At 32.8% G+C, this 14852-nt stretch overlaps 3 protein-coding genes and 1 long non-coding RNA gene across 4 annotated transcripts; 1 reads left to right on the top strand and 3 right to left on the bottom strand.

The window, feature by feature from the left end:
- The first annotated feature begins 350 nt into the window (after positions 1-350).
- On the top strand, positions 351-1658 carry LOC124445928 (cell division cycle protein 123 homolog). The gene has a single exon (XM_046996714.1). It carries the CDS (start codon positions 442-444, stop codon positions 1438-1440), a length of 999 nt encoding a protein of 332 aa, XP_046852670.1. The 5' UTR covers positions 351-441; the 3' UTR covers positions 1441-1658.
- A 1040-nt stretch (positions 1659-2698) lies between these two features.
- Positions 2699-5969, bottom strand: LOC124445927. The gene is made up of 7 exons (XM_046996713.1): positions 5870-5969; positions 5261-5335; positions 4844-5086; positions 4433-4699; positions 3716-3958; positions 3180-3410; positions 2699-3085 (listed from the first exon to the last, which is right to left on the bottom strand). Exons 2-7 carry the CDS (start codon positions 5325-5327, stop codon positions 2856-2858), a joined length of 1281 nt encoding a protein of 426 aa, XP_046852669.1. The 5' UTR covers positions 5328-5335; positions 5870-5969; the 3' UTR covers positions 2699-2855.
- Positions 5970-7049: 1080 nt separating this feature from the next.
- LOC124446498 lies at positions 7050-9132 on the bottom strand. The gene is made up of 2 exons (XR_006948455.1): positions 8298-9132; positions 7050-7722 (listed from the first exon to the last, which is right to left on the bottom strand). It is a non-coding gene; the product is annotated as an uncharacterized LOC124446498 (long non-coding RNA).
- A 185-nt stretch (positions 9133-9317) lies between these two features.
- LOC124446497 (probable WRKY transcription factor protein 1) lies at positions 9318-12866 on the bottom strand. The gene is made up of 3 exons (XM_046997342.1): positions 12672-12866; positions 9956-12593; positions 9318-9811 (listed from the first exon to the last, which is right to left on the bottom strand). The coding sequence occupies exons 1-3, from the start codon at positions 12705-12707 to the stop codon at positions 9783-9785; spliced, it is 2703 nt and encodes a 900-aa protein (XP_046853298.1). The 5' UTR covers positions 12708-12866; the 3' UTR covers positions 9318-9782.
- Positions 12867-14852: the final 1986 nt, after the last annotated feature.

Genomic DNA, 14852 nt, shown 5'->3' with positions numbered 1-14852 from the left:
ATAACCAACATTCCTTACATAAAAGCTTTTTAATAAAATTTCTATTAGATATGAAAACTCAGACGTCATAAGAATGAATCATTGTGCATTACTATTTATGCTATTTACTATGTCACAACGACTGTCTCTTTGTCAGCAGACTCAGCACTGAGCATTCAGAAATAAAAACTTGCGTTAAATTGTGCTCTTGACTTAATCTTAAAAGTCACTGCCAAATATTTTGAATGGTCAATATTCAATAACAAAGTTGGTCAAAGTCACATTTTAGTGCCAAGCTAAAATATACAAGAGTTTAACGTCATACACATGCGAATGCGATTGCATCAGATTCCGCTTCGTCATTGTTACATAAACAATGTTGATCTATAAATGTAAGCGCGAGTTATTGCTGTAAAATAACTTTGGCAAAACCAAAGTCAGTCTTTAATAAGAAGAAATAATATGAAACAGAAACATGTCGTGAATTGTCAATTTTCTTATTGGTATAAAAAGTTTAAAAATTCGACATTTCGAAGTATAGTTATACCTCTACAAAAGGAATTCATTGACTATCTGAATCAGGATGGCGTTGTTTTACCTGGCAGTGAAAGCGAAAATATACAACATGAAAGTGATTCAGAGTCTGATGAATGGTCATCTGGTGAAGACTGTGAAGCTGCTACAGCAATAGCACCAGAATTTCCTGAGCTAATTCAATCAATTGAAAATGCCATCAGAGAGCTTGGTGGTACAGTTTTTCCCAAACTTAACTGGAGTGCTCCCAGAGATGCTGCTTGGATAAATTTTGATGGCACATTAAAGTGTACTTGTTCATCTGATGTCTTTATTTTGTTAAAAAGTTCTGATAGAGTTAGCCATGACATTAATCATCCATTCAGAAAATGTGAAGATGGTGAAGATGAAAACTTCATTGAGTCAGATGGTTACACATTGATTTTAAGGAAATGGATAACCATTTCATCTTGCTCTGAATTTCGTTGTTTTGTTAAGAAAAACCAATTGATTGCCATATCACAAAGGGATACAGCTGCTTATTATCCTTATGTTGCCGACAACTATAATACAATTCATTCTGCAATTAAGAATTTCTTTGTGGAAAAGATAATGGGGAAGTTTCCGGATGATAGTTATATCTTTGACATCTATATAAATTCTAATGATGCTGTAAAATTGGTAGATTTTAATCCATTTGGTGAATTAACTGATCCTTTGCTCTTCACTTGGGATGAATTATCACAGATTAATGTTGGAGATCAAGCTGAACCTTATGAAACACTATTCAGATTTGTCACAAGCTCAAATGGCGTTCAACCTAGCCCCTTTCTTAGTAGTAGAGTGCCGAGAGAAACCTTAAATTTATCTTCTGATGATGATATCAACAAAATGGTTGATTTCCTTAAATCTACAGATCTTATTAATATTGGGGAAGACACTAATTAAGCAGTAGTTGATAATGAATGTCATTGAAAATTTTCCTTTACTATCGTAATGCTATATATGTTTTCCATGTTTCAGATGTGAGAGTATTGCAAAGAAAGTGGACTTGTAATTGTTATATTTTATTTATTTAATCCAAGATCTGTGTAAATATAGATTGCATACTATAATTCATAGGTGTATGGATTTTACATGCACATATATATCTAGTCATCTGCTGACATGTTGTCTACCTTCTTCAGCAATCTTAAGTTTTGCTGGAATTCTAGAATAGTATTTCATTGAATACTGTCGTCTTAATAAGTTGCTAGGGCTGCATTCAATAGTAAATAGTTGTTTCAAATATTTATTTTAGATTTTAGTGGTGAATTTACATCACTTGTTCAAAGCAAATACAGGAGAACTCTAATAAGGCTGATAAAAAAATTGTTGTCTGTAACTATTTTTTTGCTAGTGATGAAAGTAGAAAACTTTTTCAACTATCAAGGAAAGATGTGGAAAGAAAACAGGGAACCATCTCACTCATATGGATAACATATTCCATATTTTAGCCAATCAAAGCTCGAAATAATGTAACCAATAACAACGCTAGAATCTCATCAAAATCAGTCAAAGAAATAGGCCACCAAATGATACTACTACACACGTCAATCACAGTTCACAGCTAGATGTCCCAAGACTCGAAAGAGAAAGATAGGTTAAGGAATTTTTTATGTTTGAAAAAATTACTTCAAATGTCGATAATTTTGATGACAAAAGCCTAGTTCAATGTATAGTTACCAGTGATAGTTGCGTATTGTGTTACTAGTAAATCCTTTCGTCCGTTATTTTTTATATGCAAAATACGACGTTTGCATGTTTCGCAAAAGGACCTTGTTTGTCTAAGAACGGTAATTTTGCGTGGACCGGAAAATGGATTAATCATCATTTTCTCAAAAAAAATGCTTAGGTGGAGTATTACCAAAAAGCAAGAGATAAAGCTAAACCACTCTTAGTGCGTGAGTTCAAATTCCTAATCAATGTCAGGATGTTCATGGTCGGAATGATTTAATTTGCTTCATTATCCTTTTTTTTAAGGTTTCGGTTAAAAACGCTACCTCCATTCGAAAGGTTGATCGAAATGTAATTGCTCTTCAAAAAATTATAAGTTATGTCCTAAGTTATGTTATGTTGAAATCGTTGCTTGCTTGAAGCTCTAACAGCAAAACTTTATCTTCTCATAAAAAGGCATTTACTTATAGAATAATATGATAAACATATATATGTTTCGTTCATAATTTATTTATAAATGACTCGTGTAAGTTAACAAAGCATTACATGTCTGGTAATTTACTAACATAACTAAACAAGGAAGTTATAACATCTGGGAAAACATTATTAGGAACAAATTTGATTGTTTTGTAATCATTTCATATATCTTATACACATTCCCAGGAACTACATGTACAATTACTACCAGTAAAAGCAGGTATGTTTTTAGGTACTTTACGTTTGCCTTGCGAACATACGATATCAGTTGGAGGACATAAGGAAACACATGAATAACCATAAACACCATTGTTTACTTTACATCGACAGTAGCCATTACAATTTCCCATCACAAAATACTCTCCACTCTTGTATACTTTTCCCGATATTTTACAGAATTCTGAAAACAACCAGATCAAAATTTTTTACGATATTAGAATAATTTGAAAACTTAGATGCTTAAGAGAGGCAATATTTCTCCTTGCACACTTTACCTTGTTTTCTCTTCACACACTTTATTGAAGGGCACGTACAATTTGTACTCTTTGCAACTTTCTGTAATATTTCAACTTCTTCTTCATCCGCTTTGCATCTTGCTATCCTTGGTGGACATAGACTAACACAAGATATTCTCCCTCGTGGGCCGCATTTACAAGAACCATCACATGTTGAAGAAATGAATTGTTCGCCTTCTTTATATGCTTTCCCACCATCATAGCACAAATCTTCAAAGTAACAATCAAACCATCATTGAGCATTTTTGTTGTTATTTTGTTTCCTGATATAGCATCAGAAAATCTCTCATCATTAAAAAAATGTGCAAATTCCTACTCCACGAATGACTATGAAGTATGATCCATAAATATAGCTACTTCGTTTAAACTGACGTTTAATCACTGACGTTTACATTCGTTCTTACAATTGTATCAAAGAATTTTACACAAGATTTATAAATTTCCTGACGCTTTAGAAAAAGTATTTCATGTTTCTTTCTAAACATATGGAATTTTCAAATAGCAATAACACATACTTTGCTTGCAAACTGGAATTGGACAAAAACAAGAATTTCCTTGTGCATCAGGTGTAGCCATTTTTTTCCATTCAATGTTTTGATGCAAACAGTTCTTTTGCTTAACAACTTCACACATAGGCTCGCATCTAACTCCATCTGGTAAGCACTGGCATTTAACAGTGCAGTTTCTATCAGTAAACACAGACCCAACAGGATATATTTTTCCACTATTACTTCTGCAGTTTGGAGGCTGACCCGAGCCTATATTTCAAATAAACATATATATTCAGTTGATTCAATACACGGTTCCCAACATTCACTTTATTTCCCTTTTTGTGTTTTGCCAAAGACGTGAAGAAAAAGGCAGAAAAAAGTAAATAGGTAAAACAATGGTTGCAACAAATGCAATTTTGAACTTTACTACAAGAGCAGGTTGTGCTCACGTCCATCATTACCAGACTAGAATCTGCCATTGTGTCATAGCTCATGTGCACTAATTGTGAAATAAAAATGGGCTCCGTATTTCACACGCCTATTATGATGTATATATGTATGATGTCAAATGAGACTGAAATTGAAATAAATCCTATACGTGTGAAATGATTGACAATATGCAGGCAAAGAAAATGAAAGCAAGACAACAGGCAATAAAAAGCAATATGGAAAAGCAAATTCGGATTTTTTTTCACTGCTACAAATAAAACAAAATTATAGGCACACAACCCGGAAACATACCTAGAAGAAACCCGTCTTTGACACATTTGAAACGTTGACATGTACAGTTGCTATTAGCAACAGGAACAAAAGTCGAGATTTTTCTTTCATCTGCTGCGCAAACTCTGATCATCGGAGAACATAAACTGACACATGTAACAGAACCGTCTGGCTGACATTCACATTGGCTATTACAATCGTTAGAAATGAATTTTTCACCAGGTTTATAAGTCTTTTTACCATTACGACATTCATTCACCATGATCTGTGGTATGGGTTTGGATAACACTTAAAAAGTAACAACGAATACTTGTCATAAAACTAATTCAATCTCCACTTCACATTTTTGTAAACGCTCAGTAATTTTTGAAGATATCATAGCTACGGAGACGCTCAGTATCAGGCAGACATAGTTTTATTAAACGATCATACCTGGCTTACAAACCAATATTTGGCAAAAGCAAAAATTTCCTTGCGCATCAGGTAAACTGACATTTTTCCGTTCAATAATTTGATTCAAGCAATTCTGTTGATTAGTAATTCCACACATGGGCTCGCAGATAACACCATCTTTGAAGCAATGACATTTAACAGTGCAATTTCTATCAGTAAACACAGACCCGACAGGATAAATTTTTCCATTTTCACTTCTACATTTTGGAAGCTGAACCGAGACTATAAATTGCAAGTAAATGAATATTTATTGATTGATTTCATTTTGTTTGTGCATGATTTTACCAAGCACCTCGATAAGGTATTTTATTTTATTTTATGGTTTATTGAAAAAATTGAAAAAATAGTTTAATATTATACATCTAATATTAGCTATTCTTTGAATTCTACACTTGCCTGTTTTCGATGTCAATTGCAGAATGACGATGGTAATGAACAGTAAAATGCGGTTGAAAGCCATCATAGAATAGTCTAAACAAAATGTCGAGGAAAAGTTAACTAAACACTCTATTACATTTATTTCTATACAAATACAATAGCCCTATAGAGAAATAGCCCTATAGAGAAATTTTAATCGATTTAAAATGTGTTTGCGTGAATTTATATATACTTGGGCCTTTGGGGGGTTTTCCGGTATAGATTATCAAATTACCCTCCATCCATAATGCCATTGATTATTCTTAATTTTTCTGTCCCACCTTGTTTAATTAATCCTGTTTATTCAAGACAAATAAACTCTTTAAATGATCAACATTTTCCGTTAATCGAGATAAGTTGCCATGCTTAAACATTAATTTGGCAAGAAAATATTTCCGAAATGTGCGACAGAACGGTTGTTGCAGAGAGCTTTGTCGAGGATATTGCTATAGAGACAGTCAAAGTTCAGAAAATATGAAGGATATTTAAATTCAAACACTTTTACTTAATGAATAAATGTTGTCGATTTATCATAAATGGTTCTGCACAACATATAATTTAAGCAATAATTTATCTCCCTTTACTTACTTCTTTGAATGAGAACTTCCTAGTTCCTTGATGATTGCACGTTTCAGAGTTCTGCTGCCTGTATGAAAATCTTCAGGGTGAATTTGATTTAAATATACTTAGTTGGGATGATTTATCCGCATGGGGTTTTCCTCAATTATAAGTGTGATGACGTGCGTGCACATTTTGCACTGAGACATTTTTTTAATATCTTCAGCAAATGGGAGTTGCTTGGCTGGATCCTTTTACGGAAATGTCTTAAGCCCTGCCTATTTTGACGTTTATCGGTTTGAAAATATTTGACTACACCCCCCAAACAGAATCATTAACCAATTTGACGAAGGCGAAATTCATATCTTCCATCTGATTATGATTTTTGCATTCTGAATGATTGGAAACATGTGTTTTGGTATTACGGGGCATAATGCCGCCGCACATCTTGAATTTGAAAGTATAAAAACGTGCTGCCACAACAGCCATAAAATTTCATTTGAAGCAGTCATTGTTGCTATGAAAGGTTTTGTAAATTTCTATTACGTTATGTATTTGAAACGTTTCATGCTTTTAATGTTTTAGTTGCGTAAAATACTCAACATTTGGGGGAGAAGGGTGTATTCATATATTCATATATTAAAACAGGCATATATGATCATTTGCCTCACCATTCACTAATTAATGAGTTTTCTACGTCATTGTATGTTTTCATCACGAAATCAAATTGATCGCAGTTATCAACATAAATAAATGGAATGAACCAGAGGTATTTTTACGCGATAACGGACGCATCCTATATCCTTTTGTCTACATTACAGGGATTTTTTGTGATTTACCTTGTATTTTTGTTAACAATTTTGTATCGGTAGATAGTATCCTATTACTTTAGTAATTATCGAGCGCAAACTATTAGATTATTGTGGAACAAACGCGTTCAAATTACACAATATAGTATGTGGACTTTAGTGATCTTTCTTTTTCCAAGCTGGCACATTAGTTATGTCAGACAATGGCATGGAAAAATATGAGGAAAAAATGAATTAATTAAAGAAAGTGTTTTCCGATTGTTGAGCACGTGACGTATGCATGGGTCGGAATGAAAAAAAATAAAAAATTTAAAATAAGTATATAATGTTATGGAAATAGGATAGACGCATGTATTTGGCCTTTCTTGAGTAGGTTTCTCACAATAACATAACATCATTTCTTTCGAGATAGTACGAAGAATTTAATTAATAAAAATGCCATTGTATGTTTATATCACAGTAAGGCTTGCGTCAGAATGAGATCATGTGGCTATTTCACTTTTTGTCGTAGGTGCAGAGTATGATTTCACAATTCATTGCTCACTAGCTACAATTTGCGTAGTCAATATAATACCTTCTCATCAAAAAATCATTTTAATCTACCATTTCCTGTGGTCTAGTCTATACTCTCATGGCAATATATTTTTATTTAAATAGAACAATCTGGAATCAAAGATATATTTTTCTTTGTTCAAAATTTAAGCAATTTACTAAGTAAATCCAATTCTCTCTGAACGCGAGGTTCACTCGACTCGTTTTCCTCGTCGTATTGATTTTCAATTGAATCTTCAGAGTGTAATTCTCTTCTCTCAAGTTCATTTGATATGTTTTCCTCGTCAATTGATCTTCGAGCTTTTCAGCAGATTTAGCAAATTTTTCACAACGCTCCATACAGGTATTATCAATTTTGCCACAAACAATTGCTTGTTTTTCGCTGAGTTCAACGGGGTTTTCACAGCCCTGTTTGCATCCTACAAAGCACTGGTCATACAGAACGGTACTTGAACTCAGAGCCCCAAATTGACAGACGAAAATCAGACACGTCCACAATATTACCATTGAAAACATATTCGCCTACCAAAGTATATAATAAAATTTGCTTTGTGAGATTATATTATTAAAGGGAAAATGTCTCTTCTGTGAGAAGTTTAATATTTTGATGAAGGAAGAAGTGATAAAGCAACGAAATATTTTGTCGATTACTCAACCTGCAGTTACCTAGGCCTCATCTAGCATTATGTAAAATTGTAAAAACAGTAAAATTATTTATTTTATAAGAAATACAAAGAAGAGATGAACAGGATTAGCTGTCATGTAGTTCAATGAGAAAAAATAATCCAAAAGAAATTGGGTTTTGTTGGTAACGCATTTGTTAAGGTTTGCTTTTTGATTCGAAATTATCTGTTTTACATTGAGACATTTTCCTGTTGAATCGAGCTATTTAATTTGTAAATAGGAATGCTTATTTTTTCATACATTTTCTTTTCTGACGAGCACAGTACTCTATCTTCTTTCAATTTTTGACAATGTACATTTTGATAATTGTGGCATTTTTAAAGCATTCAATAAGAACATCTATTACCAATGTAAAAACTGATGAGATTGGGGAAAGGGGGTTGAAATTTAAATTAACAAATATACTGATTTACCTTATGATTTTTGTTCATGACGAGACTGTTCTGGAGCGAAATGACCACAAAAGACGTGATGGAAATGAATCAATCAATGTCTCGTTGATTTATTTTATATTTTCAAAAACAGCAAAGTTGCTCTGGAAACTTCACTGTGTTTTAAACAATGTTGACACACATATGAAATGTTTAATTATTGTGACTTTTGTTCTTTGAAGAAATTTTGCTTGTTAATTAATTACAGTTGTATAATGAATTTTATGTATGACTTAATGATTTTATTGCAAGTGTTTTCTTTCAATTTGAACTATTCAGCAGAATCAGAGAAGTTGGATTTAAAGCTTATGAAAAACTTTATCCCACCAGTGCACTGACATAACGAGTTCGCACTAGGTTAAAAAAAACAATTTCAAAGTTTGGACTTTGGAAGAGCAATTAGTATTAATTAGTAATGTTTTTTTTATTGAAAATGTCTTTAATTTTATTCTTACGTTTGAAATATTTTTTTTAAAACACACTGTTTTTAAATGTTTTACGTTATGCCCTCTTCACTTGGCAGTTATACTTAAGATGAAATATTTCACTTTGCTTCATAGTCATATACTGCTTCAGTGATGAATTTGGCATCGCACTCGTGTGTGTACGTTCAAAATATTCTGAATAAAACTTCCTCCCTTTATACACGCGTTTCTTGGCCTTCATCTTACTAGATACACACAAAGTTGTTATTTATAGACTATACATAAATCAATCATATTGATATCTCGACATTGAATACTACCGCTAGGCTAATCACACGTATTTACGCATATAATTTACACATCAGACAAAGCTATAGCTTGTATCCAGGAAAACAAAATTTGGTTTAATCGAAAATCGTCATGCATTCTTGGGTGCCAATTTCAAATTATATCGTGAACAAACCCGAGAATTGTTGCAGTAAATCTTTGGAGCCATTTGTTAAACGACATTAAAAAATCTTTCTTTTTTACATTTTTAGAGAAAGCTAGAAAGACATATTTTTCATTTCATAAGCAATACTTTAAAAAATATTTATTCCATTTAAAAAATGACTGTAAACAATTTATTTTATATTCATTCTAATGAATTTATAGCATTGAGATTTTTGAATTAAATTATCAACGATTGTGAACGCTAATTCTAAAAACATATAATGTTTAATATCTTAGTCAGGACCGAAACTAGAACGTTAATGGGGAGGGGGTGGTGTGAATATTCATATATTCAGCTCTGCCCGACTGACTTCTTTTGAAATTAAAATCATTGACAAACAAAATCAGTCGGGCAATGCTGAATATATGAATATTCACCCCCTAATTAACGTTCTAGTTTCGTCCCTGATCTAAATGTTTTATGCAGCAAAATATTCTCGACAACTTTATTTTTGCTATGCAAGATGTGTGCATGGCCATGTAGGGGAATATCCTTACAATGTAGATTGAATTCGTTGCCTGTGATTACGAAGTACGTTGGAAGATAATTTCACACCATCGATGACATTCTGCGCATGCCTATACATACAAACAGTACAAAAGTTGAAAATAAATTTAAAATTGTTACTGATCTTAACTGCATTGTTTTATAGTTTCATTTTGTATCACAGATATCTGATAACTCCTAATTTTTGTCAGCTTATTTGGTTATACAACACTTACCTGTTTTACTGTTGCTCGAGCAGTTTTGACAAAGGATTTGGGAAAATAGCACACGGATCATAGGCGTCTCTTTATCAGTTTGAATTAAGTTTGAGTGGCATACGGAACAGCGAAAGCATTTTTGATGCCAATATGAGTTTAGCTCAGGAACATGGTAACAAATATCTTTCTCAATAGGCAAGTGACAACCACTGCATGTGTACAATGACGATCGATAGGAAGAAATCTTTTTAAGATGATTATATTGGGACATATACTCAATGTCAAGCTTGGAAGTTGCATCATCGTGACTGGAAACACTACTTGAAGAGGTCTGAGGTCTTTTAAGTATAGATTGTATTTTAGGAGACGATGGTTGATGTTGAAAACTGTCCTTTTTGTTATTACTGCTACGTTCTTTGTTTGACTGAATATTTTTTGTGATCTTAACTGTCGAATTATTGTTAGATCTTTGTTTCAACAATTTCTCTGCTTCTTGAGCAAAGAACTCTTCTTCAGCTCGTAAAGTATCGGTGATCTCCGAGTAATCTATTTCTTTATTTTGATCAGCGTTTTCTATCTGAAAAAGCATTTTCATTTGTCGCTCTTTGCGTTTTTTCATTTCTTCAAAAGCTTGTGAATCCCTTTTTTCATTTTTCTCTTTCTTTTCGATTTTAGATTTCCAATATTTTTCTTCAGCTTCAACCAATTGGAGAATTTTGCTTTCCTCAGTAACATCTGAAAAATTTACTTCGTTTGAAGCAGCAAATTGTTTTGCCATACTCTTATCCGTGTGTATTTTGGTACGGTCTTTGAAATCCAAATCAAGAACTGCCTTTTGCTCAGATTTTAAAATCTCATAATCTGTTTCATCATCCTTAGTCTTCAATTCGCCATTTCTGAGCACATTAGCATCTTTTCTTAATTTTCTATGTTCAATCCTACTATTCAACAGATCAGCCGGTTTCTTATCAAGCTGTTCTTGTGTATTTAACAATGATTTTAGTGTTTCTCCATCGTAGATAGGCTGCTCATTTTCCGTGAAATGGCTATTTGTATGGTTTGACGAATGAGACGGTGATAATTTTTCTTTATTTTTCTCCAACGAAAAACGACGTTTCGTTGTTTCATGTTGTAGGTCCGTGTTTTTTGATTGAACAAGATTATTTAACGAACGAGATTTTGTTTTGGATACAGATTTTGAGGAGTGATTTAGCTCGCTTGTCGTTGAAGACAGTTTGTCATTCACATTGTGCTTGTGTAGCTGTAGTTGTTCTCGTGGTTGATTCACTTTGATCTGCTCACGCTTTGGTTTAACAGAGTAAACGTTTTCTGCTTCAATTTTAGAAACAACAGCTTCATCATATGTCGGAAGTCGCCGTTTAAATTTTTTTTCCAAAGATGATTTACTTTGATAATCATTTTCAATTGGCAATTTAGCTTTGTTTACTCCACCTTCACTCTTTGTTGTGTTGCTAACAACGTTTGGATTATTTTGATAAGGGGAATGGATATCAAAGCAATTTTTTTCATCCCAGGTGTTGTCAAGGGGGTTTTCTATTTTTTGAGTCAAAGGAAAAGAGCTTTCCCTCTGAAAGGAGGATTTTGAAGATATTTTCTCTAAAGAATTCAATTTTGATAGCTGTTGGACTTGATGGGGCTCAAGTAAGCTTTCGTTTACACATTCTTCTTCTTTTTCTCTTTTCATATGTTGTTCTACCAATAAACGTTTGTTAATAATTTCATTAGAAGATAAATTGTTTTGTTCCAATTTATTTTTTTTTAACTGAGGGAGATTTGCATGTTCTGTTTGGCCTTTTGGAGTACTCTGACTTTCGTTCAAAGCAAAAGAAACTTGAGCAATTTTGGTCTTTTCCTCCGTGCTCTTCTGATGGATGTGATTTTCTCTATTCGTCATAAAAGATGACTGAATCTTTTCAGAATTTGAAAGCTGACGTTCGCCTTGAGAGTAAACAAAATGTTCGGACCTAGTTTGGATAAGACCATTAGAGAGTTTCTCGTTTTCTGGAATCAAAAAGTCTCTTATTTCATCCGCGCAAAGATTATTTTTGCTATTATTTAATGAATGATGTGTTTTAACTTCAGTATTTTGAGTACTTGAAACATTGAGTCCATTTTGTTTCAGCAAAATAGAAATATTGCCAGTCCTATGAGGTTGCGATTTTTTTGGATATAAAATGTCATTCGAGTTCAGATCAGCCAAAAGTTGATGTTTATTTTTAGTGTTATCATCATAAGCTGTTTTCGGACTTGAAAAGGCTTTCTTATCGTCTTGTCCAGACCGCTGTTTCACCAAAGAGTTAACCGATATATTCTTATTATTCAATTTATTTTTTCTTCGATGTTGTGGTGCTTTGTCCATGGATGATCTGGAGCTAGAGTGAACAGATGTAGGAATTGTTTTCTTTATCTCACTCACTTTGACAGGAGTCCGTCTGGTGACCGAGCCATGGTTAAATTGGACCTTTGTTTCAGGTTTAGAAGTATGGATAGGCTGAGAATCAGCATTATGTAACCTAGAGTCTGAACCCCCAAAATATCGTGCTTTTGTGGCTGGGGTCATTGTATTTTCGTTTGAATAATAACTTGATCCAGATCCAGAAAGCGTGCTAGATCGTGATTTACGAAGTCTATTTTCCTATGCAAGAAAAATATGTATTTTTAACTACATTTTACTGGTCGTTTAGGTAAAGATTTAACTTACGTATATACTTACTGCATTCAAGAATTGATGATTTCTTTCATACATCATCGAGTTTTCTTCAGTTTGCGGAACAACAAAAGCTCGATCTTCCTCTTTTAAAGGCGATAGCAGAGAACCTTTTGTCAACAAGATCTGTTTAACTTTAAAGTCTTGATGTATTTTTTCAATTCGACTAGATCCAAACGAAATGAACTTTTTATTCGTAAGCCAACCTAAAAAATCAATACGTGTAGCTGTAAATACAACCTTTTCAAGATCCACTTTGCTAAATCAGGTGATGAAATGTAACAACATTCTGATTAGACTTCTATAGGAACAATCTTGCCAACATTAAATGTTACAAAGCAGATGGATTATCCAAGGCAATTTGTGTTGAGCACTGACAGACAGGAAATACTTGTATATTATGTTGTTCTTTGTATTCATTAGAATGAAACACATATTAAAATATCTTTTATGTTAAACATAGAAAGTCACGAACTGACCAAAATCTTTGTTTAGAAATGAATTTAGCGATAATTCTTATGAAGTTCATTTATGATGTGGAATAGCAGTAAATGTGTACAGTATATGTTGTAAAATATTCAAGCACCTGTCCAACTTTGTACTGCGATTAATGACTGAATATCGAAGTTAAAATACCATCGATAAAGCAGCAAAATACAATTTAGTTCAACATATTCTAAGCTTTAAAAATCAAGTGTTATAATTTATCAAGATAATTTAATAAATAAATCTACAAGTGTTAAATTGGGTGAACGAGGCAGTATATTGACAATAAGCAATATCATTATAGCAATAATCATTATTGCTATATTTTATCACATAGTTTCATGTATGTTTTAAACTGAAATTGAAAACAACACAACGCTAACATATTTACCAACATAGACAGTTTTCGTTCACTTAAATGCACCTTGAGACTCTCACTATTTCTTCAATTGATATTTAATTGCTCGTCGTTGTAAAGTCATTGATGATCAATACACAGGAAAAATATCAATTGAAATAACTTTCATAAATAAACGTAACGTCATAATATTGTGATGTCGGTTTTAAAAATTATTCTACTGTACACAATTATAATCGTGGGAGGAAATTATAATTTAAACTATATGCATGACTGAAATATTTTTTGTATCTGCTATCGTCAGGCAGCAACTCAGTGCATGTTATCAAATATTCGAATGTGGTCGATTATTTAAAGTTTTAAGATTATTATGCTATAGATTGACAGTTATTTAAAATCTCAATTTAATTCATCTCCATCCACTTGAAATGATTGAGCAATTCAAATGCAAAATGCCATGAAGTTTCTGCACGTGCCAAACTTGTGTAAAATGTGCACTCGGTGAATAAAATTCTAATTTGAATTTGAAATCGTTTTAATTAGTTAAATTGTTATTTTTGCAGTTTCAATAATTTTACAAAATAACGCAAATATTCCTATACTTCGTTGTGGCATCATGACGTATATTTTAGAATTTCTATTGATGGCAAATATCGAACAATCAAATAACAGTTAAAAAGACACTTTCGATCCCATCTTAACTTGAATACCTAAGAATACGATACACATATTAGAGTCTTACGCCTGATGGTGAAATCGTCAATGGATGGAATTTATTTTGTACTTTTGAGCATTCATCAACGTTCAAGAAAAAAAGATCACGAAGAAAAGGAAGGGAAACAAGACGAGGAGGAATGAAGTACAATACGTTGCAAAATTCAATGTTTTTCAACATCAGTATTTCAACTTTTTAAAATCATTATAACTTACGAAATCATTTAAGTCAATAAATTATGATTCATGGTAACGAGCAAAAACGCGTTAAATTAATTTTTCACAAGTCATGTAATTCATGATCTGCAACCTTTTACCACAGAATAAGTAATATACTTTAGGACCACTTCTCTTTGAAACTTGCTTCTGTATATTTATTATAGTAATGGCTGCCGTTAGCCCTTTCCTCATTCCTAATCCTAGTGGTCTAAAAAAGGCAATTAACTGGCCACCACTATGGTAATCACATGTAATAAGAAATGCGCCACACGAAAAAAATCAATAGAGTGTTTAGTGCGTTCTAAAACACCTTTAGTGTTTTTTCTTATTCTGCTGTGCTTTTGCACCTGCGACACGTGACGTCTTTACCGTGACACGTGAATTATAGAACTCGATACCCAGACACCATG

The sequence above is a fragment of the Xenia sp. Carnegie-2017 genome, unplaced genomic scaffold (genome assembly GCF_021976095.1).
Source record: "Xenia sp. Carnegie-2017 unplaced genomic scaffold, XeniaSp_v1 HiC_scaffold_22, whole genome shotgun sequence".
Taxonomy (NCBI): Eukaryota; Metazoa; Cnidaria; class Anthozoa; order Malacalcyonacea; family Xeniidae; genus Xenia; species Xenia sp. Carnegie-2017.
This window is presented reverse-complemented; position numbering and strand designations above follow the sequence as displayed.

What these genes read in the sequence shown, in the direction of transcription:
- LOC124446497 (XM_046997342.1), bottom strand. Translation starts at nt 12,707, where the DNA reads ATGATGTATGAAAGAAATCATCAATTCTTGAATGCA. An exon ending in ATCATCAATTCTTGAATGCA is followed by an intron (nt 12,594 to 12,671) that starts GTAAGTATATAC and finishes TTTCTTGCATAG; the next exon opens with GAAAATAGACTTCGTAAATC. An exon ending in CTCGAGCAACAGTAAAACAG is followed by an intron (nt 9,812 to 9,955) that starts GTAAGTGTTGTA and finishes TTGTATGTATAG; the next exon opens with GCATGCGCAGAATGTCATCG.
- LOC124445927 (XM_046996713.1), bottom strand. Translation starts at nt 5,327, where the DNA reads ATGATGGCTTTCAACCGCATTTTACTGTTCATTACCATCGTCATTCTG. An exon ending in GCAATTGACATCGAAAACAG is followed by an intron (nt 5,087 to 5,260) that starts GCAAGTGTAGAA and finishes TGCAATTTATAG; the next exon opens with TCTCGGTTCAGCTTCCAAAA. An exon ending in CAAAGACGGGTTTCTTCTAG is followed by an intron (nt 3,959 to 4,432) that starts GTATGTTTCCGG and finishes TTTGAAATATAG; the next exon opens with GCTCGGGTCAGCCTCCAAAC.
- LOC124445928 (XM_046996714.1), top strand. Translation starts at nt 442, where the DNA reads ATGAAACAGAAACATGTCGTGAATTGTCAATTTTCTTATTGGTATAAA.